Source organism: Antechinus flavipes, chromosome 1 (assembly GCF_016432865.1).
Source record: "Antechinus flavipes isolate AdamAnt ecotype Samford, QLD, Australia chromosome 1, AdamAnt_v2, whole genome shotgun sequence".
Taxonomy (NCBI): Eukaryota; Metazoa; Chordata; class Mammalia; order Dasyuromorphia; family Dasyuridae; genus Antechinus; species Antechinus flavipes.
Window position 1 is genome coordinate 206011928 of NC_067398.1, and position 26913 is coordinate 206038840.

Consider the following 26913-nt stretch of genomic DNA (forward strand, 5'->3'; position numbering starts at 1 on the left):
ATGACAGACTCATCCAGCAGCAATACCACCCATGGACATAAACTTTGTGGGAACATGATGTATGAATTATGCTAAAATGAGTTTATCACCCTTCTAAAAAACAAGTTGATATAGAGAAAAGAGTGTGTCACTTCTCCCAAGTATTAGGGGAAATATTTGTTATATCTGTGAAGGAAATACTCTTTTGTAAAGACTAATTGATGTTGAGTGGTTAAATGGAAATGGGCAGCTACTCAACAGCATCCAACAATGTGAAGTTGCATCAATGGCAGTAGAAAAGAGAAAAATCTAAAACCTCTCAGTGTCCTAGAACCTCGAAGACCAGGAGTAATCATCATGACTTCATGAAGTTAAGCCAGAATGAATTCACTACTGGTAAATAAATTATTTTCTTGATAAAAGTATAATCAAATAAATAAACCACTTGCAGAATTCTTAAATCCATAGTATTTATCTGAACAGGAAAAATCCCAAAATCTCTGTCCAGGTTCCAGAGAACCTGAGAGATCTCTGAAAGTAAGACTGGCTGCTCAGTCTTGATTCCATAGACTTCATTGCTGATTCTGAAAAGAATTTCCCTCCAAAGTGTAAAAATATAGTACTAACAATGGCTAAACATTTGGTTGATGGGCACAGAATACTTATAGGGTGGGAAAGGCCTAAAAGATTTCTTCTTTACATGCTAAATACTAGGTTTAATCCTCAAAAGGACTGCATGCATGTGCTACACACACACACACACACACACACACACACACACACACACCCCTCAAGCAGGCAAAAACTTTGAACTGCTCTTTTCTGCTGAGCATCTATGCACATCCATGCACAACATTTCAGTATTTCAATGGATCAATGATCTCATCTACACTTTCCAGCAAAGTCTTCTCATCCTATGCAATTCTTGTTTAAGTCCTCCTGTAAATCTTATAAGGATCTACTCAATACACTAAAGGTTTTCTTTTTGCTTTTTTGAGTCATTGAAAATTCCATGGGTATCTCCTTTAGCTTTCCCTTTTTTTATTTCTCACTCTTACTACACAATGATTTCAATTTATTTTCCATTTATATATTTCCTCAACGATATCCATTTGAAGATTCTGAAGATCACTTGGTAAAATAAGGTATGAGACACTGATGTCCTTTCTCAAGCTAAACTGGCAAGCATTCAAACTCTACTACAATTCTACACAATTCCACTGGGCTGGCTATATTATTCAAATTTAAAATGTGTATTTGTCAAAAAAAACTATCTTACAGAGAATTCAAAAAGAATCACTGACATGGTGATCGAGAGAAGCAATACAAGAATTTTGAATGTCATTGAGCTGCTATTGTGTTGCAAAGCACCTGGTACTGATTATACTTCAGCTGCAAATTTTAAAATGTGTATGTATGGATGGATCCATTGCTCATACAAAAGCTGACTTAAATTTTCTGGGTTACAAGGCAAGAGAGGGTTATTCCCCAGGAGTTCAAGAATGTCTCCATTGTTCATCTCTATAAAGGTAAAGGGAATAGCTTGTCCTATGATAATAATGAGGTGGGGAGGAGGAATCTTTCTTAGACATTGCTGGTAGGATTCTTACTAGTATCCTTAATAGGCTGATCCTTCACTTGAAAGATAGTACTCTACCTGAGAACCAGTGTGGCTTCAGGAAGGGCCAAGGAACAGTTGATATGGTATTTGCTGCCTGACAACTACAGGAGAAATGCCACGAACAGAATAGGTCTGTAAACAGTGTTTATAGATGTGACCAAAGCCTTTGCTACTATCATTTATCAGGACTTATAGAAAATTATGCCAAAATTTGGTTGTCCAGAAAAAGCCCATCAGAGTTGTATATCAATTTCACGATGGCATGTTTACCTGGGTTTCAAATAATGGACAATACTCTTGCCTTTTTCCAGTCAATAATATAAGGATGTGTACTTGCTCCCGTGTTTTTAGCATGATATTTTCAGCCATGTTGTCAAACTCCTACAATGAGGACAAACATCATATCAAAGTCAGCTACCTTACTGATGACAAATTCTTCTGCTTGAAAAGACTACAAACCAAAACTAAAGTGGAAGAAATGTTGGTGTGTGACTTTTTTGTTTGCAGATGTAAGATGCAACAAAGTATGGATCAATTCTCTGCTGCTTGTGCTAATTTTGACCAACAGTTAACATCCAGAAAACACAGGTACTCCATCAACAAGCATTACATCGTCTGTGCGTAAAACTACAAGTTATAACAAATGGAAAAGTTTTGAATGCTCTGGATAAGTTAGCTTTCTTTGGCAGTATACTTTCCAGGGATGTACACATTGAGAATGAGGTTGATACACATATTGCCAAAGCTAGCTCAGTGTTTGAGAGGTTCTATAAGAAAATGTGGAAGAGAAGAGCTATTAGACTGACTCCCAAAATGAAGGTTTATATAACCATTGTGCTGACCTCATTGTTGTATGCCTATAAAACTTGGACAATATTTCTGCACCATCCCAGGAATCTGAAGTGCTTCCATTTAAATTATCTAAGGAAGACTCTGAAGATCATGTGGCAGGATAAGATATCAGATACTGAAGTCATTACTCAAACTAAACTGCCAAATATTCAAACTCTACTGCCAAGAGCAACTCCAATGGAGAACTCGCACAGAGCAAGTATTTCTGTGGTGGTCAGAAAAAAAATACGAAGAAACTCTCAAGGTCTCTCTTAACTTTAGAACTGATTGCATGATGTGGACGACACTGGCACAGACCACCCGATATGGTGTGTTCTTTTCAGAAAATGTTCTATGTTCTATGAGCTAAGCAGAATTATAGTAGTTCAAAAGAAACACGAGATGTATAAAGTTAGAGAATCCAGACCAAATGTTCATGTGGACTATTTCTTCATGACATTGGTAGAGCATTCTACCAATGCTGATCAGCCCCAGTAGAACACATTGTAACTTGATTCTAAGACAGTGATGTCATTTTGGTCCTCTTCAAGAACAAAGGATAACAACTAACTATTTTTTTATCTCTAGCCCTTAGCACAGTACCTGATACATAGTAATTTTTAATAAATGCTTTCTTCCTTCACTCTTTCCTTTTATTCATGTTTCCAATTCAGATTACCTTCTACCTATGTTGTATATGTTTTGTATAAACCAAATGTGTACAGTATTCAACACTAGAGAAAGAAGCTAAACAACAAGCAGTTATAAAAATGTTCACAACCACACAGCAAGCCAAATGATGGAGGAACATCATTGTTGATATGAACCATTTTCTTCCAAGATGACTTTGGTTATGGGATATGGTAGCCAAAGGCAACTCCAATTTGTAAAATCATATGGAGAAAGAGTATCGAATATCACAAGCAGTAGCACTTCATAAAACAAAAAAAAAGTCATTTCAAATGTATGTTATTAATTTTATTATGATTAGGTATGTCCTAACATTGAAATCATTTTGAATGCTGGCTTTCAGTAAATGTATTCTCTCTCTGCTGTGTATCATCAGAAAATTAGAAGCATATGATATACAGTTTATCTTTGTCACTGACTTTTTAAGTAATAAAGTGCAGAATCCTGGAGTACTCCACTGAAAAACAATATACAAATTAAAATTGAATCATAAATAGGGTTGTTGTTTTATCTAGTAATTCAGTCTTTCTTCCTCTAATTATACTATTGTTGAAAAATGGAGATAAATGGGCTAGGCAAGAATAGCAAAAGAGATTGTGATAAATGAATTGTTAAAATCTAGATGAATTCTAGCTATAGCCATCACCTGATTGACCAAACCAATAACCCTATTTTAAATAAACAAATAAAAGGAAATAAGATTAATCTGGCAAAATCTGTTTTTAAACAAAAGTTTGACCAGCAAACCTTTCCTTGCAACAAAAGTTGAAAGAAAAAAACTGATGGGATCTGTTCTTTATGAAGCCAATTGGCTCTTGGTGATCAACATTTCCTTTCCCAGATGCCCAACAATTTTATCAAGATTTGCAGTCAAGCTTACAACCTCTCTCTGCCTCAGTTTCCTCAATTGTACAATGGGGTAGTAATAATAGGAGCTACCTCACAAGGTTATTATGAAGTCATCTGGCACATAGTTTATGCTTAAAAATGCTTCTTCTCTTTCTTTTTCCTTAAATGACTTGCCCAAAGTCATGCAGCCTTTAAGTGACTGAGCTATAAATGCAACCCAGGTCTCCTAATTCCTAACTTAAAGTTCTTTGAACTATCTTATAGCTAATTCTAAAAGGATAAATGATGGCTCCAAAAACATTGGCTTTCATAATTGCATATATCTTTAGAGATAATTGAGCCTAATCCTCTCATTTTACAAATGAGATTACTAAATCCCTAAGAAATGAACTAGCTTACTTCAAATCACTTAACTAATAAGCAATACTTACATAAGATTTTCTGAGTTGGGTATCTTTTCCACTATAGTTCTCTATCTAGCAAGGTTGCCGATCCCTAAATGTTCAATAAAATACAAAGCATTTTATATGTATTTGCAATGATGATGGCAACATTATGTATTTTGCAATAATGTATATGTTGCAATAATTTGTAAAAATAGTTTCTAACAACTATTTTTAATTGGAAACATTACTATTAAGAGTTAAATTATTGTAGCGTAGTCTGGATTCCTAAATAACATGTATGATGTTAATTCTATGGAGAAAACTTTTAAGTTACAAACAACTGACTTACAAATAAATTTTTGAAATACAACCAATTGATGAATTGAAGACCAAAAGTACTAGAAGAATCTTGCCTATGCATTCATAATTGAATAAAATAGCTACATTGAAATAGTATGCTCTATGTATAAATATTATCTATATCATGATTATAATATGTATATATTTAAACTTAATTAGATCACATGTATGAAGCATCCTTGGATACATAAGCAATAGACATTCTACATTCTAAAATTCTTATGATACTTTCCTTCTAAAGACTCTTATTGATATAGACTTGCAAAAGAAAATATAAAATGTATACCAGAAAAAATGGTCAGGTTATTGAAGATTGAATCAAAATAAAAATAAATATTTATTAATTATTTATAGTACCTTAGTTTGTATAGTTCTTTTATATTATTAAGACAACCTTTAATGTTGTATTTTTCTACCAAGAAAATATTTAATAATAGTATTACAAAATGGCCCTTTACATGTTTCTGAGAGAAAGCTAAGTTCAATCCCCCTATGTTACAGATAAATATAGTGAGGTATAGACAATGTGATTGACTTATCTACCGACAAATTTAGGCTCAATATAAAAGGAAAAATCTGTAAAGTTAAAAGGAGAATGGACAACCTTGGGAGGTAATGATCTCCCTGTCAATTGAAGCCTTTCAGCAAAAACTATTGACTACTTAGTGGAAATTTCACAATGGGAGTCCCTTTTCAGTTTAGTAGGGTTAGACTAGTTGGCTCTGAAGTTCTTTCCAGGCCTGAAATTCTGTGATTTTATGTTTCCTTAATTCTTAATTTCTTAACTTCAAAGTATCCTGCTACTCAGGACAGCTAGGTGATACAGTGAATAGAATACATGGTCTAGAGTTAGGAAGACCTAAATTCAAATACAGTGTGACTCTGGACAAGTCAGTTTACTCTGTTTACATGAGTTTCCTCATCTGTAAAATGAGCTGGAGAAGGAAATGGTGAACTATTCCAGTATCTTTCCCAAAAAACTCCAAATGGGATCATGAAGAGTCAGACATGACTGAAATGACTGAATAACAACAAATCCTGCTATTCCATTTTTGCTGTATTGATTATAGGAGGAAGGAAAATGTCGGCCACTGGAAGTAACAAAGTTAGAAGGTGCAGAAGTTGGAATTGACAGTAGCTTGGGCAAACCGTTTGTGTTTAAATGTGTACCTCAATCTGGAACCAGAACTTTTTGCCTCTGTGCCACTTCAAACCAAGAAATGAAAAGGTAATCAATTCATTTCACTCATTCATTTCTCTTTGTCTGAATCTTTCTCTTTCTCTTCTTTCTCTCCTTTCTCTGTCTCTATCTATCTTTTCTATCTTTTCAATCTCTGGTTGTCTCTGTGCCTCTGTCTGTCTCTGCCACTATCTCTCTTCTCTGGTTGTGTCTCTGTCTCTTTCTCTCTCTCAATTCCTGACGTGTATGTGTGTGTGTGTGTGTGTGTGTGTGTGTGTGTGTATTCTAGTTCAGGGGATAGGAAATAAATAAATAGGAATTATAAGAAGCAGGAAATTTGTCCCAATATAAGGCCTGGAAACTTGTGTACTATAATTTTTCCCCTTTTTTTCTTTCAGAATAGATATTTAAGATGATAATGACTTGCTGGCTCACATTCTTTAAATCTCATTCAATAGAACTGATGCTCCAGCTTTCCATCATTTAGATTTTACCCAGTTTAAGCCCTTATCACCTCTGTCTGGACTATTGTATCAGCTTTCTAATTGGACTTCCTGACTCAGCACTCCAATTCATCCTCCAAACAAGCTGCCTAAGTGATTTTCCTAAAGTATGCATCTGCCATGTCATCCCTTTAGTCAATAAATTCCAATGGCTTCCTCCAATAAATTGCAATGGCTTCCTACTACCTCTAGATTCAGATATATGCTCCTTTGTTTGGCAGTCGGAGCTCTTCACAACATGCTCCCTTCTTATCTTTTAAAACCCATTATTGTGCTCCCTGCACAGTCTGACCATCCCTATCTGTGTGCCTTTGCCCTAGATCTTCCCTATGTTTAGAAGGCTTTCCCTCGTAACCTCCCATTTGTATAATCCCTAGTTTCTTTCAAATCTTAACTCAAGCTCTTTCATTACTTGAAACACTTACTCTGTTTGAATAATGAATTTCAGCAAAATTAACAGAATCTTCAACTTCATTACATAGTTGCAGCATTCATAATTTTTTCAGTTTGATGGGTCACCACATGGATACCAATTATAATCCCTTATTCACTTTGTCCTTGAAGTACTGTGGATGGGGAAAAAACAAAAACAAAAACAAAAAAACTCATCGCTTGTGACTAGACCCATCCCCCTGACCTTATTACATATACACATGTATATGTCCCTATAAGAATACTCAGAGGCATTCTACTTTGTGCAATCTGGCAAAGCATAAACCCTGCTGCTACTGGCTTTAAGGACCTGTAGTTACAATCACAGTACCAAGGGATTCCCATAATGAAACATGTTATCTACTTCCACTCTGTGAGACAGAGAGGTAGAGAGACAACAATGCAGGGATTTGTTTTAATGGTGTACATTTGTAATAGATTTTTTTTTGTTTTGTTTTGCTTTTTTGCTTACTTTCTAAATATAAAGGGCAGGGAAGACAGGAAAGAGAAGACAAGAACAAAAGGGGAAAAATAAAGTGAAATTTTTTGTAAAAGGCAAAAAAAAAAAAAAAGAAAAGAAAAGAAAAGAAAAGAAAAAATCCATGGTCACTTTTTTTTTTTTTTTTTTTTTTTTTTTTTTTTTTGCCACAGTGATGCATTGCTGTAAGTGGAAAATTTTACTCAATACTTTTAAAGAAAAACTTCTTTTGTCTTATTCTGTTTCAGGTGGCTGGAAGCAATGAACAAAGCTGCACATCCTGTCTGTCAGGTAATAGCTTTTGACAATTATCTCAGCCTTTATTTTGTTATTGTTTGTTTTTTTTTTTTGTTTTGGGGGGTTTCTTTGGGTTTTTTTAGAAGTACAAAAAGAAAATTCATTGACATATCATGTAGTCAACTTTGTGGCTAATGACATTATTATAAAAGATTTGAAAGAAAATGTTAGGTCAACAGATTCTATAGGGGAATTGCCTTCCTGAAGTTCTCTTTTCATATTAGTTATGTACATTTTATACTTCCCAGAAACCTAGATGGTATCTGCAGAAAAGTGTGGAATGGCAGTCCCTCATGCTAAGTACATTGGACCAACTCCCATTCTCCCTCCTAATGAAAAAGTATGGATTATCCTTACAGAGGTTTCCAGACAAATGTCCAAGAGCTATTTAGAGTAACCCTGTTAGCAATAGGGTTTTGATATAATAAGCCCGGGGGAGCCTCTTAGACTTTCAGGCTTTCTGTTCTTAGTCCATCTGTTTCAGATGCTTATTTCCTCCCAAACTCCCTTATCCAACATTGGAACAGTGTTGTAATTGCATTTGACCTGTAAACCAAAAGACAGAAGAATAACCAGAAGTCAGGATTGCTATTTAAATCCCTGAGAGAGTTTTGGTGATGGCTTCCCATGTGCATTGTTGCATTTTGAACTAAAATAAATCAGTTTAATACTTATTGGATTTCAGAGGGAAGAGCTCTCATTTATCATTATCTATAATTATTCTGCTTTGGATATGAAACTGAAAAAGTCCTAATGGGTATTTTTAATTTTCTAGGGGGAAAAAAAAACTTTTAAAATGGTTTAAAAAAAACCCAACAATATTAGCAGAAAGCTTTGGGATAAATAGTTTCTTCCATTAAAAATTTTGCCCTACATACATGTTTTCTAATTTTCAAGAAGGTTTTGGAGGTTTGTGGTTGAATTCACTGCTTAGAATCCTATAATCTTCATTTTTAAAAAATTACATGAAGATCCTATGCTTCATTTTGTAATGCCAGAGAAACTGAGGCAAGTTAAAGATTATGGAGTTTTTAACATTTTATTTGAGAGTAAGAGATTGTGCTGGGACCAAATGGATCCATGGTTTAGTCCCAGGGCTGAATGAGATTATCGTCTCTAAGAATCCAGCAGCGAATATGAGTTCTCAATGACATATATACATGTAGTTCCAAGCTCAGGTAGACTGAGGCAGGGGTGGAGTCAGAGCACTGAGAGGAGGATGGACTATCAATCTGGTTCTGATAGGGTCGGGGGAGACACTAGATATTCTGATAAGTAGGGAAGAGCTGGGTCATGATGTCTAAGATAGAAGGTCTTTCTCCTTATCTGGATCAAACATTTATAATTTATAATCTTAGCATAGCCAGCCCTAAATTATATCACTTCTAATGATTAAGAGGGAAGGGTAGTGTTGCAACCAGGAGGATTAAGGCAGAACAATTAAGGGAAACCGAGGCATAACAATTAGGGATACTGAGTCAAGACAATAAAAGGGAACTGTGACACAACAATTTCATCACTCAGTACTCTAATATATTTCCAGCACATCACTCTAATGAGCTTTAGTATTTTGGAATATGTTCTCTACTTGGAATAAATGTACAGGACCTTGCCAACAAGTTCCTGACAGAAAAGTAAAGTTTCTAGTGGAAAAATCCTGACAGGGAAGTAGAAAGCCTTGTTAGGGAAATAGGTAAGATAGAAATAAAGAGGAGGTAAAGCTGAAAGAGAAGATCATTTCAGCTGGCAGAGGGTTATAGCTTATGCAAAAGAGAGAGAGAGAGAGAGAAAGAGGGAGAGAGAGGGAGGTTCCTTGGCATGGCATATTAGGTCCTCTGCAAGGACTGAGCCTAAGTTGGCTCATTTTATGGCTAGAAGCTGGGGGTTGCTCTTGATGGGGATTGAGTGCAGTTTGAACCGGAATCAGAATAAGGAATCTTGGAATTGAATGAGTGTCTCTGGACTAACCTCCACCTCAATGGGAAGTTTAATCAGTAGTGAGTGTTATCAATGGAGGTGGTATCCATCTCTTAGGATAACAGAATGAAGCTGTTTGTCCTGTTTCCCTCAGGCGGGGTCCTTTATAGAGGCAGGGTTCAAGGAAACTTTCTCCTTGAAGTAGTTTCAGAGAGAGAGTTTCAGGGCCCCCCCTCATCACAAGGACTTAATAAATAAGCATACATACTCCCAGTAAAATTCTAGTTCATATTTTTTAAATACAAGCACTTTTCCCTGACTTTTTTTTTTGTACTAGTATATCAAAAGTAAAGAGGAAATCAAAAAACAAAGACGGAAAACTAACAATGAGTCATCATTTTTACCTTCTTTCAGTGAGCATTTATTAAACCCTTATTCTGTGCCAGGCAGGAAAGTATACTAAAAAGAGTAGGTCAGATCAGAGACAAAACCCTGGAACTCCATTCCCCAATCCAAGCTCCTAAAATGGAACATCCTCCTTCATCTCAAAACCAGATGACTCATATGAGATGCAAGTGATGAGATTAATGGCAGTTGTGATGAGGTTTGAGAATTGGGGTGGGGAATCCTCTCTGGTCCTTGCAGGTCCAATGCGGCAAACCAGAAATCTGTGGCAAAAGGGAATTTTATTGTTCTCTAAGAAAGAAGCTTTCTTGGTTTGGGGCTGGGAGATGTCTGGGCTACTCAATAGCAGACTATCAGACAGAGATTTCCACTTGAATAACTAGAAGTTTGAATTGCTGCCATAATACCTGCCATAATATACACATTGATAACTATAAAGGATTGCAAAAGATTTGGAAAGTAACCTAACAAGAACCTGCACAACATTAATGAAATGCAAGGCCCATCACCCTAAGAGAGCTAAGGAAAAATGAATTCTTCCCCATAAAACAGAGGAAGAAAAATGGTTCTGATTTCAAATTTTTTTAGAAGCCTTATCTTTTCTGTAGACAAAAAAGATAATCATTTCCAGAGAGTAGGAGGCAATGAACAGAGCAAGAAAAGACATCTCCTAGGGAAAGAATACCACTGAGTCATGATCAAAAGGTTATAAAGGATACTCTCAAACCAGAGTGCACAAGGAAAATAAGTCCAAGGACTACTGCAGGGTCGAAAAAGGGATTCGTAGTCATGATCCAAAGTCAGGGAGTCAGTAGGTCAAGAGAGCCATAAATATGAGTGAGACTGGTTTTTCAAGCATAACTTCTTTGCCTAAAGCAGAATTCTTCTTTGGCAGTATGTAATCCAAAGTCAATAAAGTGCTGGGTCTGACTGAAGTAAGGAAGATAACTTCCAGAGTTCACTGGCACACTTGGGGTTGATTGTTGTCCTTTATTCTCAAGGAGAACTAAAATGACATTACTAGATTGAGGTCCAGGTACAATGTGACAGGTTGTGACTACAAATCAAATATGAACTTAGAAGGCTACATCACAAATTAGGCACAAATAGTCTATATGAACAATTGGAGTGGAGATGGTTCTAAAATTGCAACTCTCACTTTTGTTTTTGTTTTGAGTTATTGCAATTCTGTGTGACTCATAGAGCACAGCACTTTCTTTGATATGGGCAATCTTGTGTCAGTGTGTTTCATGTTTCACAATTGATTCCAAAGTTCTCCAAAGAGACCTTGAAAACATCCTGGTATCACTTCTCCTTGTGAGCACTTGCCTTGTATGAGTTCTCTGTAAAATAGTCTTTTAGGCAAACATTATGTTTGGCATTTGAACAAAGTGGCCAATTCATTGGCGTTGTGTTCACTGTAATAGAATTTGAATATTTGGCTATTTGGCTCAAGAAAAGACCTCTTCAAAATATTCCTAAAACAATTCAAATGGAATCAATTCAGTTTCTTGTGATGGCAGTGCTATACTGTCCATTGTGTCGGCTTCATCATTTGTATAAATCTCTGGAAAGTATATAGTTATTCCTCCCACATCATGATTTTCCCCACTGAGGTTTTGGTGTTATGCATTCAATTATAAGAAATTAAATGGAAATGGAAGTAAGGGACAATTACTGAAGTCACAGATGATATGCAAAAGCCAGTAGACAAGACTAAAAAAGTTTAAAAATTCAAAAATGCACAAAATATATGTAAAATATTTATATTATCAATCCAAATTTTACAGTAAGGTACTGAAGGCATCCCATAAAAGAAAAAAAAATTCATATTTCTTCTCTGGTAGAAAGGAAAAACCAAAAAAATTATACATATTTTCCAGATTGAAGGGGCAGAGTGCCCCACCCCTAAGAAGTGAAAGTAATAACTATATTACTAATTTATCCACAGCATTCAAAATTTCTCCATTTGTTATAATGGCTCACATTATAACATATTCACATATAATGGAACAATGGTTCACATATGAATGGTGTAGTACTGACTGGTGGAGAACTTCTGTTTATTGTAGCAGAGAGTTGATTCATACTTTGTTACATCTCGGTCTTGAGGGATATATTATGTACATTTATCATCTGCAAGTCTAATATCAACTCTCCTTCCACTTTAGTTTTAGCTTGTAGCCTTTTCAAGTTAAATAATTTACTGTCAGCATAATTTACTTTCAATTTACCTTGATGCCACTTTTGTCCTCATTGAAGGCATTTAACAACATCACTAAAAACATCATGCTATGTGTGTGACCCTAGTCATATCATTTTACCCTATTTCCCTCAATTTTCTCATCTATAAAATAAGCTGAAAAGAAAATATCAAACCACTTCTATCTGCCAAGAAAACTCCAAATAGTGTCATGAAGCATTAGACTCAACTAAAATTAATTGAACAATAATAGCCTAATGATAACTAAAGTTCTTTCCAATGTACGAGTTTATGATTTTTTTCTGGCTTTAATATCTTAATATCCAGTTTTATATCTTAAATTATTCCTTTGTGTCAAATATACAGAATCATGTCTGGATAGATGTAACACTTCACAACAGCAATCTTCCACCCTTGGCCATCAAGAATCCAGAGTGTCTAGGTCTTCTACACCAGCTGGATAGGGATCAGGATGTTTGGGTCCAATATTACTGCATTCTGAAAGATGGTTGTCTGTATTTCTATGCCAGCATTCGCTCCACTCAGGCCACAGGTAGGTACTCCAGATCATTCAAGAGCAATTTTAAATGATTGAATTGATATAGATTAAATATATATATATATAAAATATAAAATCCTATAAGCCTCTCTTCCTATCTTGAACAATTTTTTGAGTTAAAATCATTATATATAATAGTAGTTCCAAACTATTCTTCTCGAAATTTTAAAATGGAAACCAGTGAGATTTTGTATCTAAAAGAAAGCTCAGCTAGGATTCTATTTTTAATACCAACAAATTCACGTGTAACAATGGTAATCACTATTTGAAAAGAATGGGCCACATGTACCAGTAACCTTAGGTCAAGTCAGATTTTCCTGTTACACTATCTATCTTCCACTCACCTTTTGAACACCCAAATATATTCAGCCAAATGTCTTAAATACATAAGAAAGTAAATTCTTTGGATCTGATAACCAGCTGGTAGGCATCAAAGTTTAAATGCCAGTATCATTACTGATGCTGTAGCTTAACAAGCAGGACCTAGAACTTCCAGACCCACTCCAAAAAGGTCTCACTCTTCTTTTTTTAAAAATTTAATGTTTAATTTTCCCCCAAATGCATGTTAAAATGTTTTTTACAGTTTTTTTTTTAATTTTTGAATTCCAAATCAAATTCCTCCCTCCTGCTCCCTCTCATCCCACAAACAACCTTAATCTACATTTGGCCAGGAGATTGAGGAACAAGATCTTTTTCTGAGGATTACAAATGAACCTAGTTTGGGTCTTGATTTAAGCAGAGAAAGGAATATTATAAGACTCAACATATGTTCTGTAGATAAGAACAGGCAATTCTCAAGAGAAGAAACCCAGGCTATCTCTACTATATATTATCAGCCTTCAAATGACTAATAATTAGAAAAATGCAAATTAAAGTAATTCTATAGTTCTATCTCATGCCCATCAAATGGGTAAAGATAATTTATAAAATGAATTAGATCTCAGAGTAGTGAGAAACTAGGCCCATCAGGGCACTGTCAGTAGAATTGTAAGTGGGTACAATCATTTTGGAAAGCACTGAAACTTTACATCAAAAGTCCTAAACTGTGCTTGCCCTTTAACCCAGATATGCCACTAACAGGCCTATATCCAAAGAGATCAAGAAAAAGAAAAAAGGTCCTCTATTGCAAAAAGTAAGCAACTCTTTTTTTTGTGCCAAAAATCTGAAACTAAAAATATGCCTATCAACTGGGAAATGTCTGAACAAATTTTATTATAAGAATATGTTGGAATATTATTGTGCAGTAACAAGGAAATACATGATTTTTAAAAGCCACAGAAAAGCTTGTAAAAATTGCTATAGAGGGAAGTAAGCAGAATTAGAAGAACAATTTATACTATATTATATCATCAATATTATAAAACCAAACAGTTTTGAATAACTTTGCAAACTGCAGAAGAACCAAATGTGCAGAACTGAGAGAACAATTTATACAATAACAGCATTGTGAACACAAACAAAAATCTGTAGGAATTTGATTAACATAATGACCGTCTTGAATGCCAAAAAAAAAAAAAACTTTGATAAAACATGGTATCCATATCTTGACAGAAAGATGAGGAATTTATGGTGCAGAATGCATATTTTTTGACTACCAAAAAATGAGGGAATTAGTTTTGTTTGACTGCATATTTGTTATAAGGAATTTTTCTTTTATTTTTTAGTGGTGGAAAGCTAAGGGAGAGAGAAAATAGATTTCTGTTAACTTTTAAAATCTTCCATTTAAAAAGATGAGGAAGAAAGAGTAGAGAATATAAGATAAAACAATAATACAATGTGATACAAATGATGAGGATGAAGGTTTGGGGGAAAGATGGTTACTTGTTAATCTAAACAAGATACAAGACTGGATTCAATTAATTTCTTAACATGCAATTGCAAATTTAGTATAAAGACCCTCAAAAGAAGTTTCCAGCATAGACTCCTTTTTTTAAATTACAAAAATGTGAACTACTCAATTCACTATATAAGGTATAATTTGAATTTTGGAGATAATCATCTGGTTCAATTATCTGATTATAAACCAATCCCATTTATTTCATAGTAAGGCACAATAAAAAAAAAAAAAAAACTTAGTTCCTATAAGGAGAAAAAAAGAGTGTGCTATTATCACAGACATAATCATGATACATAAAAATTTAAGAACAACATTTTAATAGATATTATACTAAATACATGTAATCTCCAATTTTCTGAAACATAATGATTGGACAGAAGTAATCAAAACTACGTGGGAATAGGCTGAGGTATAAATTATCCCTGTCATCTTGTCTACCATTAGAGTTATTCCAAAGCGTGAGCCTACAGAAGATGACTTTACATCCATTATTTTTATTCAAATACAAGTAGCAATTATTCTATCGAAAGGAGCAATGATTCCCCAAACATTAATATTTTTGTGAAATGGGATAGCAGCTTGTCCTAGGACATTGGCAGTATGACCAGCATAGAAATGACAAAAAAAATAGAATAACAATAATAATATTCTCCACATCAGACACAAGTATAAAGAAATCAAAGAGAAAGCTGTAGCTAAATATGTTAAGACACTGGTATTCTAAACGGATTCCTAGTGAATTAGAAATATATGTTTAAAGTAATTTAAAATTCTTCAGTACCAATTGTAATATATACTTTGGGAACTATAAGAGAGACTATAATATGTTTGAAAAGTCTCCTGACAAAAACTTGTGCAATATTCATGAAGTGTAGGGCCCATCACCACAAAGTAATTATAGATAAATTAACACTCCTCCATTTAAAAAAAAAAAAGGAAGAATATTGATAGACATTTTTGGAGTACATAATAAATGTTGAAATACCCACACCATATTTTGGAACAAGAAGATATTATCAAGCACCTTGTTTCACCAAGAAAAAATTGTGGCTAATAAAGTATATGACATTGTATTTTCCAAATATTAGTGAGCATGATGTATTATGAGAAAGAATCTATGAAGTGATTTTATTCCAAGAATGGAATCAAAAGATCTTCTATTGGAAATCTACTTAGGCAACAATATAGCAACAAAGAAACATCAAACAAAAGATTGGATCATATGATTTTGTTTGTTAATGGTCCTCATTACCACTAGAAATTGAAAGAAAGGTTATCTTTAAAGCACCCAGACTTTAAAGTGATAAGAACTGTATATGATATATCATTGCAAAATGTAACCATTTATAATCTACCTGACATCCAGATTTTACTTGATAGCAGAGGAGCTAATATGTAATTTTAGCTGACAGACTACAAATCTCCATACTACAAATACAAATTTTAAAGTATCCTGGAGAATTCAACCAATCAAGTCTATAGGAACTGTACACTTATTAAATCAAAATGTAGCCCATGATAATCTACTGATCCATTGTGACCTATGGATCCATTGAAGAGTGTTGATTCATAAAAACTCAACAATAATATTTTAAATAGATGGCATCATACTAAATATTCATAATCTCCAGACTACAAGAAATGAAATGCTTTTCAAGTACAGGACCCTGTGGAAGAAATAAAAATCTAATGGGAACAAGTTGGGGTGCATATTATCCCCATTCTACTGTCTGCTACTTGAATTGTACCAGTGATGCTTTTGTTGAGCCTATAAAGGATGGGTTTGTATCCTAATATTTTTATTCAGCTATAAGACTGATTATTTATGTACCTGTCTATAGAACATAAAAAAAAGAATACTTAACAGGATAATAACTTGTCCTTAAACTATTTTAATTTGAACCCTATAGACAAGATTAAAAGAATGAAATGGCAGTAAATATAGTGCTATGTCCTATTCCCACATCTTAATATTTACTAGATCTCTATATTTAGAAATTACAAATACTTGTAAGATGACAATTATTTAAAATGTTATCCTTAAATATTTAAGGACCAACATTCTGTCAAAGTGATTATGGAAAAATAATTCTTTCCCTAATGAAAATCCATATTTATAGTATGGGGTTTTGTTATAGAGTAGGTTTTTTCTAGGTATCTAGAAGAAGCTGAATTTCTACAATTCTCTGTGGCAGTTTCCACCATTTATTTCATTGTGCAATATGTTTTAATTAATAAGTCCAGACTTATTATAGTGGCAATGTCCTGATGCTGATCAGTAATATTAATAATAACTGACATTTTTATACTTCCATGAGATTTGCAAAGTACATTACCTTATTTCATCTTCATGAAAAATCATATGAGCTAGGTACTAAATGCACCTACTTTTCCTTGCTTTGCACATGAGAAACTTGGGGCTTAGGAAAGAAGATGAAAGCCTGTGATCACATTGCTAGCAATTAGCAAGAATTCGATATTAAAACTGTTTTGATAGCAGTATCTTTTGGTAAAAAGAGAACTTTCCTTTTTTCCTTAAAAAGGAAGCAAAATATTGGCCAAGTAATATAGAATCACAAAATCTCAAAATAAGAAGAAACCCCATATGTCTTCTCATCCAAACTAAGAGGAATCCTCCCTAAAAACTTTCCCAACAAATTTTTATTGATCCTCTGCTTAAATAACTTTAAAAGAAAGAGAAGTTACTACTGATGTGACATCTCACATTTGGACAAGTTAGAAAAGTTTCTCTTACTTTGAACTGAAATCAGCCATTTTATAATTCCCATTTTGTGGGCTAAGTAGAAAAAGTCTAATAACTCTTCTATGGGATAGAATTCCAAATATTGTAAGCTAATTATTATGTGTCCCTTTCCTATAGTTCTTCCTTTTCCCAAGCTTAATTTTAAATATAAATGACCTGCCTTCACTGATCTATGTCTTTGTTCCCAGAAGCCTATGGGCAGGACTACAAATGCTTCAGTCTTCATCATTAGATAAATAATTTTTTAAAAAGTTGTAAACACTGAATTTTACATATAATGTAAATAAAAATTTTTGATTCATGAATTTACCAATCTACTATACCTCGTAGATATAGTTCCATCTGAACTTAGGCCTCACCAATGCTTTCTATTGTTTGGTTTGGGTTTCTGTTGTTTTATTATAACTTCTTAGGTTCATGGCACATGAGAAAAGATTTCTATTTTAAAATCCATATCAGCTCTTTTTTAACTTTATCAAATCATCCACATAATGTTAAACAGATGCCTTACAATTTTAATATTTTAAATATGTTTTGCATGCACTTGAAACTCAAAAACTGTCTGGATTGTGAACAGTTCCGTAATTCTTATTTTTATTAAGTAGCAATCTTTTGAAAATATGAAAACCTTATTTAATTATTGCCTATGCTATAGTTTTAGAGGTGTCCTTCTTTGGGAATCTGAAACACATGCTCTTTTTAAAAAAATAGGTTATCAGTATTCATTGAATAGAAATGAAATATTCACTGTATAGCTTGTAGTAGAAAGATCATCAAGTTAGGACTCAGTATTTAGATTCAAGTCATGAATTTACCACTAAATGTGTGACTTTAAACAAGTCACCTCACCTCTCTAGGTGTCAGTTTTCTCTGTAAAATGAAGAAGCCAGATTTTTTTCTGAATGTAAGCTCTAAATTTCTCTAGCTCTGTGGTATTCGCTACATTTTCTCTCCATTTTTGTTTTACTTATCTCCTTTTTAAACTTTCTTTTTTCCTTTCATTCTCCTTAGGTGGGCTCTACCTTCAGGGGTATAGTGTGAGTGAACAGGTCCTTAGTCTCAAGCAATCTGTTATTGAACTTAATCCACCATCTGAAGAGTTTAAGACTTTTTACTTCTGTGCAGAGAATGAAACGGAAAATAAACGGTAAGTCTTCTTACCTGCTAGTCTGATAGGTATCTTCCCATTCATACTATTATCTGATTTTTAGCTCTATTGGCTCTACATCTTCATATGTGCCTTTTCCCTCTTAGTCCAAATTACTTTCTTTCCCTCTTTCAACGACTTCTTATCCAACTCTCTTGCAAAGTCTTTTCAAAAAGAAGAACACAAAGTGTTGCTATGAAGCAAGAGTGTTTGTGCTCCCCTAACTTTCCCTTTTGTTTGGATTACAAGGGAAGAATTTAGCATCTGGGATCTGTTTTCACACCCTCAGTAGCAGCATTTTCTAATATCTCATTCTTAGGAGAAATCTAAGAGAGACTTCTGCTTGGGAGAATGAGAAGAAAAAGTGCAATTCAACTCAGGGAGGTCTTTTAATCTCTCACTCTAGAATTGTAGGGTCCTAGCATATATAGTCTGTGAAATACAAGATCCCTTAAGAACATCCCTCCAAGCATCTTTTTATCTAATGCAATTCCATGTTTACTGAAAATTAGAACAAACTAATTTATAAAAAGGCAACCAGGCTTACAAAATACCACTAGCAGTTGTGGTCAGTAAAATAGGACATAGCCAGAGGTTTTTTTCAGCTCTGTTTCTATTGAAGAAGGGAAGGAAGAAGAGAAAATAAACAGTTTTTAGTCACTGTCCTATACAGCATAATTATCTGATGTATGCTCTTTGCTGTTTCACATCAAACTTCAGTTCCCAGGTCAACCAACAACCAGAGCTAGGTTAAAGCCAAGCTGATTCTGATGTTTTCAAAGTATTTTCATCTCAGAAATTGACACATATCCCAAATAAGGATTTGATTTATATTTTTAATAGACCTAAAAAAGTGGTAGAAAAAATTTTAATATAGATTAAACTTAAAAGTGTATCATGTGTACATTTTCTCTTCTGGAGAGCTAGTTGTTAAACATTTGCTGACACACACCTCAGGGGTTTGGGAAGGTCTACTAGCAATCAGCCCCTTTCTTCAAATGAGTTGATGCAATCCCATCTGCCTGCCTTGGACAATTATACTGACTGCCCCGGGAGAGCCTGGTTGTTTTCCAACCTATTGAACAGCCATTGCCCTCTTTTCTAGTTTCTGCACATCCCTCCTCCATTCCTCCAGGCTCACCTTTGGTGCTTCAAATTTCCTGTGTTTTCAAGGTCTCATCCTCTCTAGAATCAAACCTGGGACAACCCAATAAAATAAATGACTCCACCCCTCAAGATATGTTTGTGGGTATTACTGTTTCATCATTTAAAAAGCCTATGATCTCTATGTAATATAAATATCAATTTATTGATTTATGGGATTATTAGTTCATTATCTCATATATTTGCTGATATGTATAAGCTTCATAAAGCATCACCTATTGTTTGTTTGCTTTTTATATCCTTATTAAGTTCACAGACCTAGTCTCTTCTGATTCTCCTCTTTCCTTTCTGAATTCCATTCAGTATACTTTGCTATTTCATCATCTGTACCACACCCATAATGGCAGGTATTCTCCAAGGCTCTGTCCTATCTTCTCTCTCAATGACTTACAGAGCCTGACTAGTTTAATTATTATCTCAGATCCACATATATATAGCATCAGTCTTTCCTCTGAACTCCAATCTTGCATCACAATCTCATTAGAAAAACAAATAGCCTGGAAAACAGATCCAGGAGAAATAATTTTTTTCATTTTTTCATTTTTTTGTTTTGCTTTATTGTTTCTTGATTTTTTAAATAAAGTCATTAGCTTCCATTTGCTCAATTCTAGTTTTAAAGGAATCATCTTCCTCAAAGAACTTTTGTACTTCCTTTCCCACTTGGCCAAATTAGCTTTTTAAGGCATTCTTCTCTCTTTTTGTATCACTCTCATTTCTTTCCCCAAATTTCCCTCTATCTCTCTTACTTGATTTTCAAAATCCATTTTGAGCTCTGCCATGGCCTGAAACCAATTCTTATTTTTTCTTGGAGACTTTGGATATAGGATCTTTGACTTTGTTAGCTTCTTCTTGTGTGTATTTTGATCTTCCTTGGCACTATAGTAACTTTCTATGATCAGGATCTTTTTTTTTTTGGTTTTTTTTGTTTTTGTTTTTGTTGTCATTTGCTCATTTTCTCAGTCTATTACCTGGTTTTTAACTCTTTGTCAAAGTAGGGTTCTGTTTCTAGGGTAGAGGATGCAATGTCCCAAGCTCTTATAATTTTGCATAGCTATTTTCAAAGATTCTTCTAAGGATCTGTGACACTATAATCTGGATCTGAATATGGACAAAGCAATAGAGCCCTGCCTCAGTGCTAGCAAAAAGACCTTTATAATCCCCTTTTGACCAGTAATTTATCCTGGTGTAGCCCGCACTGACATTGCCTTCCAGACCCTTACTGGTGCAACAGATCTTTTCTGCTGATCTTCTAAGTTGTTTTTGGCTGGAAAATTGTTCCACTCCCTCTTTTTGTAGGTTCTGAAGTTTTAAAATTTGTTTATAGCCATTATTTAAAGGTATTTGGAGAGGTTTGGGAGAGAGCTCTTGGAGTCCCTGCCTTTACTTTGCATCTTGGCTCTGCACTCAAAACTTCCTATTTTTGTTGAAGGTGACCCATTTTTCAAATTTTGAACATTAGTATCATCCTTGTTGTTCTCTAACTCCTCACTTCCACACCTCACGTAACAGACCAAATCTTGCTGCCAGATTACCAATACATTTTTTCCTCTATATCTCTCACTTTGATCCCTTTTCTTGACTCATATGACCACCATGTTTGTTGAGGCCCTTATCAACTGTAATTTAGATTATTGCAATGATCTTTTAAATGGACTCCTTTCCTCAAGGTTTTCCCCTTCTCCTTAAGTTCAGATCTGATCTATTACTATCCTGATAAACTCCAGTGGCTTAGAAGTTAAAATACAAATTTCTCTAATCATTTTTAAAGCTTTTCACAACCTGGTCTTAATCTATGTTTTAAGCCTAATTAAACATTCCTTAGTTCTGGCACAGCTCCTGTTTGTCATGGAGAGTGTAATGGGATGTGACCCCAGATGTCTCTCTCTATCTGAAATATAAAGGAAGCTACAGACATGAGGGACTGTGATCACACTTTGTGTAATCAGAGTAGGAGAGATACTTCTCAGGAAGCCTTTTTCCATTAGTAAGTAGATAACTTGAGGACAGAGATAGTTATTTGTTTTTCATCCCTTGGGGCCAACAGAGTCAGAGAAGACATAGAACAAGTGCTTGTTGTGTTGAATAGAGCTGAATCTGATAAATTGCATCTGTAGTGCCATTCCTAATACCTTGTCAGCAGAGACTCTCAATATTTCCATAAAACCTCTGAGATTTGAACCTTCTATACATTTCTATCTAATTACATAATATTTTCTTTCTCTTGTGCATAGATTCAGTCCAGAGGTAGAGTAGTATGCAACAAGTCTCTTTATTAGTGCTCCTCTCTCCCCAAACTGTTAACATGAATAATCATAACATCAACATTTAGCATTTCAACTTTCTCATGACTGAACTGTATAAACATTCTTTATTCCTCTTTGTATCCTTTTCTTATCTTCCTAACCATGTATTCAAATGCATGTTCATGTATAATAACATATGATATATATGTGTAGTGCAATGTGTATATATTTCATATATGTATTTGTTTCTGAGCATACCTAGCTTTATGAACCATGATTCTACAATATATAAATGTCTTTATTCACATTTAATTACATGCTATATTCCAGTCTCTCCACTTTGTTTCTTTTCCACATAAGCAGGTTAGTTGTTGTTCAAAGAATTATTTATTATAAAGAACTGTATTAATGCAGATGTAGGAAGTTTCAGCTGGCCATAGTCCAGCACAAACAAACACAGAGCACAAAAGATAATAAAGAAAGCTAGATTTATTGAGAGAACCTACTTACAATATGAAGAGCAGTCAGGGAGGATAGTAGAAACAGGTCAGATCCATTGAGACCTAGGTAGGATTGAGTGTACTCCTCTGGGGGCATAATGGAATGAGGCACCCCCCCAACTAGTCAAATAAGATCAGAAATTATGAGAAGGGAGCAAGAATCCTGGACCTACAGACTGATACTGATTAATTCTTATGAGGGGAGAGAATGCTTTTGAAAAATTGGCAAAAGTTAATGATGGTCCTACTATGACTTTGGTGCTTCAGGTGACTTGGGTTTTTAAATTTAGAGAGTAATATGGGGAGGCTACTGGGATTATTACATTATTTTGAATTAAGAACCTTTGTTTTATTTCATTTCTTTAAAGATAAATCTTAAGTACTACCTTCTTTCTACATAAAATCTTTCCTAGCCCCTTCAACTCTAATTCTCTCTCTTCCAAATTATCTTGAATTTAACTGCTTTGTATTAAATCTCTTTATATTTATTCCATATATGGCATATACAGAATACATATCTATTTATATACAGAGTGTATGTCTATACTTGTTATCTCCTCCTTTTGCAAGGAGGTCTTCTAGGATAGAGTTTATTTCTTTCCTTCTTTGCAATTGAATGCCCTGAGCAGAGCATAGTGCCTAAAACATAATAGACAAACTGTGTTAAAAGTCTATCTTGCTCTGGTTCTCACTCCCTTTCAAATCAGTACAGTAAATTTAAAAATAGCCAATAGCAGAAAATAAGATTGTCAAAAGGAACCCGAAAATCATATATAAGCTGTACCAAAGATCAAAGAAGCAAGATTTAGAAATTGTATCATGTATTAACCAAAATTCATATCTTAGTAATATGTGCTGAATTAGGGAGAGAATCTAGGTATTGTGGTCAAGTTTCTGGTTCTATGTAAAATCCAGACAAATTCCATATCTCCAAAATTCCAGACCAACAGAACATCAAAAAAGGTGCTGATATCTTTGATATGGATATGATCATTTTAAAAGTTTACATTTGAGTTTGTTGATAAACAAATCTTAAGGTGTCTAGGATAAGAATTAGTCTGTCCCCCATTAAAAAAAAGTCCTATAAACTGAAACCTCTAACTCTTCTCTCTCACTTCCTCCAAGCACTCCTTCATCTCCATCAGGTCCTGCTGCCAAGTATCCCTAACTCTAATCCTTGATTATATGAATGATTATCTGGCTTTTCCCCCTCCCCATCCCTTTTTCAATTCTGTCTGCTTTCCTTCAGCATTCTATTCTCTGTCCCCCCACCATCTGCTTCACCACTTATTTCTATACCCTCAGTGTATAATTTAACAGTGATTGCAGCCCCATTCCTTGTTTCCAGTCATGATCTCTCCTGGGTGAGCATCAAAAAATCTTAAGCATGTTTATCCCATTTCACAATTCTATAAATTATTAATTCATAGACACGTAATAAGGATTTGTTAATTGATTAATTTGTGCTCCTAAAGAACATCTTCCTCTTCTCTCTCTCTCTCTCTCTCTCTCTCTCTCTCTCTCTCTCTCTCTCTCTCTCTCTCTCTCTCTCTCTCTCTCTCTCTCTCTCTCTCTCTTTCTTTCTCTCTCTCATCGCTCTGTTCCCCTGCCCTCTCTGTCCTTCTCTCTCTTTCTGTCTCTCTCTCTTCTTCCCTTTGAAACTTCAATTCTAAGATCAAATGTAATATTTTTCATCCCTTTATTCTCATCAGCTTCTTTAGCTTGCTTCCTTTTTTCTTCTTCATGGGAATGTTTCAGAATTTCACTCTTGAGAGTATACCAACATTGCTGGACTACTTTCCCCTAGAATTTTAGGCCAACATTCAGTAAAGGATCTTAACTAATCTTTGTCTGAATTTATTTAAATCTTTTCTCCACAAATTTAGTGCTCCTGTCAGAGTATGTATACTTTTTCTTGTATTCTTTATCACAAATTCTTAGAACAGTTCCCTCCTAGCAAGTTCCCATTCTATTTCAAAAGTAATTCCTCCTTTCCCAAAACAAAGTCCAAAATATTAGTTCCTCTTTTTTGAGGGATAAACTTAAGCCAAGTCAAGAAATTATTAACTGCTCTACTTTCTGAAGAGCCAGAGTTCCTTCTGTATTTTTTTCTCATGTATTTCTCATGTATTAAAACCTGTTCCCAACTCTCTGCCACATTATGAATGAGCTAATTAACCAGTTCACACAATGGTGTTAATAGCTGATAAGATTAAATCTGATTCAAGGGCAATAAATTCAAGTCAATAAATTTCTTTAAAACACTTATTCTGTGTAAGGCCCCTTTACATTTCAGCAGGAAATGATGGGTTAAATCAACAGAAGAGTGTTCTAGTTAGGGAATTTCAGGCACCAGAGACAAGTGATATGATGATAAAGAGAGTTATATGGGGAAATATGATGTAGGAGTGAAGATGTCTTGTCTTCCTTCCATCCCTCTAATCATACCACATAGAAAACTGTCTCTTCTGTCTATGTATAAGACAGACCTAGGGGAGAACATTAATTAAATTAGTACTGTAAAAGTTTTTGCCAAATGAGTTAGCATCATCTTTTTATCACATCCTTGCTAATCAAGTCAAATGACAGATTACAATGTTCTCTGTACAACATCAGAGTGAATGTTGCTGATATAATAATGACAGAGCTATTCAGCCACTCTAATGAGAAAGCCAGAGCCTTTTCATCTAAGCCTTCCAGTCTCTCTGGATGGGAAAAGAGAATAATAAAATAGAAACTGTCAGTTAAATTCCATCAGTGGATTTTACCAATAAGAAACTATTTCAATACCTACCACAGAGTAGGCACTTAATAAATGCTTTTGTTTGATTGATTGACCTGATAAATTTCTCAATATAGTAGATAACAAAATGAAAGAGTATATATTTTCAGGTTCTGTAACTCAGAAAATCTCTCAGCACAGGGATAATTTACTTTTATAGAATCTAGAAAGAAAATTCTAAAAAATAACATTTAGCTGATGATGATATCTCCATTCATTCAAGAATGACCATGAAAAAAACTAACTCGGGACTCAGTAAAGCATTTTCCTTGTCTCATGGAAGGAAGGGAGTTACCTGAACTTTCTGAATAGAGAAAAGATAGGGAAAATGGCCAGCAAACTGTCCCAGAAATTTTTGAGTTATGACACAGTTCACAAAAATGGTTCATTCCCTATCGATGCTCATGCTATCATAATAGGGAAGACATGTTCCAAAGTCTCACCAAGAAGTAGCTGTTGCCATCTGAACCAGAAGAGTGCCCTGGTATTTCTTTCCTAAGTGGGCTTCATTCAAACAATACAAATATTGCTGATATTAATGACAGCTCCATCCTAGCATGGAATTAGGGTAGAGTGGTAGCAAGAAGAAGAGTCAGATGGGACATTCTTGGCAAATATATATATAGTGGCTATAGCAGTACAATATCTCTGAGGACATGTATGAATTTTTATATCTTTTTGTTTGGGTGATTAGGGAAAGGTTTTGTTGTTGTTGTTGTTGTTGTTGAAAACTCAAAGGGCTTATGCTATCAATTTTGGGTACCACATGTAACTGTGGATGTATTTGATAAACTGTCTTGCATTTAGAAATAGCCATGATTTGCTTTTTTGCCTGTATACTAGGATATGGCCAGTGCTTTCTGAGATCACTCCTGTTATAAGAGATTTACTAAAAGCTAGTACTGGATACCTAAATTAAACAACCTAGTGAACCAGTTTTTAAAAATCAATTTTTATCCATGTCACTTCCCTTCTACATATGAAACTCTATTCAATAACTTTTGTAATTCCTTTTTGTAGATGGATTACAGCTCTGAAAGCTTCTATTCGAAAATGGCTCCCTTTGCAACAAGCTATTGAAGACTTTATCAACCGACCTTTGGAGGAAACCAGAATGTAAAGGAAATCATAGTTCTCAAGGTAGCATAATCTGCTTGCTAATTATCAGTTAATGCAGAAGCAAGAAAAATGTAGCATTATTATGATTTTATTACCATAGGTAATGAAACATTTCAAACTAAAATTCTTATCAATCTAAATAAAATATTATGATCCTTTCTATTCTTTGTATTAAGTGACATTGAAATAAAAGTGAACTTTTTGTTTTACTCCAACTTTCTTTTGGAGTTTGTGATACTCTGCTTTTTTCTCAAGTTATGGTATGCAAAACACATAGAACTCATCACGTCACCATTTGCTACAATCTCATGAAGTAGGAAATTGATTTAATTTAAAATATTAAGAGCAAATAAAATAAAATTATTTTGACCAAGAGTATCTGGATAGATCAATTCATAATTAACTAGATTATAGGCCTTCCTTGTATCCTGGTGGTATAATTCACATTTACATACTGGTTATTGTTGGTTTTTTTCCATTTATGAAATGCTTTTTTCCCCCACAAAATTCATATTCTCACATATGAAAGGTAGGTAGAAAAGTATTATCTTAAAGTTAAGTTATTTGCTTATAGCACACCACTAATATATGAAAAAGCTGAATAGTCAATATGTATAGGTTGAGGCAGCTAAGTAATACATTGAACAGAGTGCTAGGCCTAGACTCT

At 34.4% G+C, this 26913-nt stretch overlaps 1 protein-coding gene across 1 annotated transcript; it reads left to right on the forward strand.

The window, feature by feature from the left end:
- LOC127544824 (uncharacterized) lies at positions 1-26455 on the forward strand. The gene is made up of 7 exons (XM_051971674.1): positions 1-59; positions 1952-2084; positions 5787-5944; positions 7558-7600; positions 12498-12684; positions 18303-18438; positions 26148-26455. Exons 1-7 carry the CDS (start codon positions 1-3, stop codon positions 26245-26247), a joined length of 816 nt encoding a protein of 271 aa, XP_051827634.1. The 3' UTR covers positions 26248-26455.
- The last annotated feature ends 458 nt before the right edge of the window (positions 26456-26913 follow it).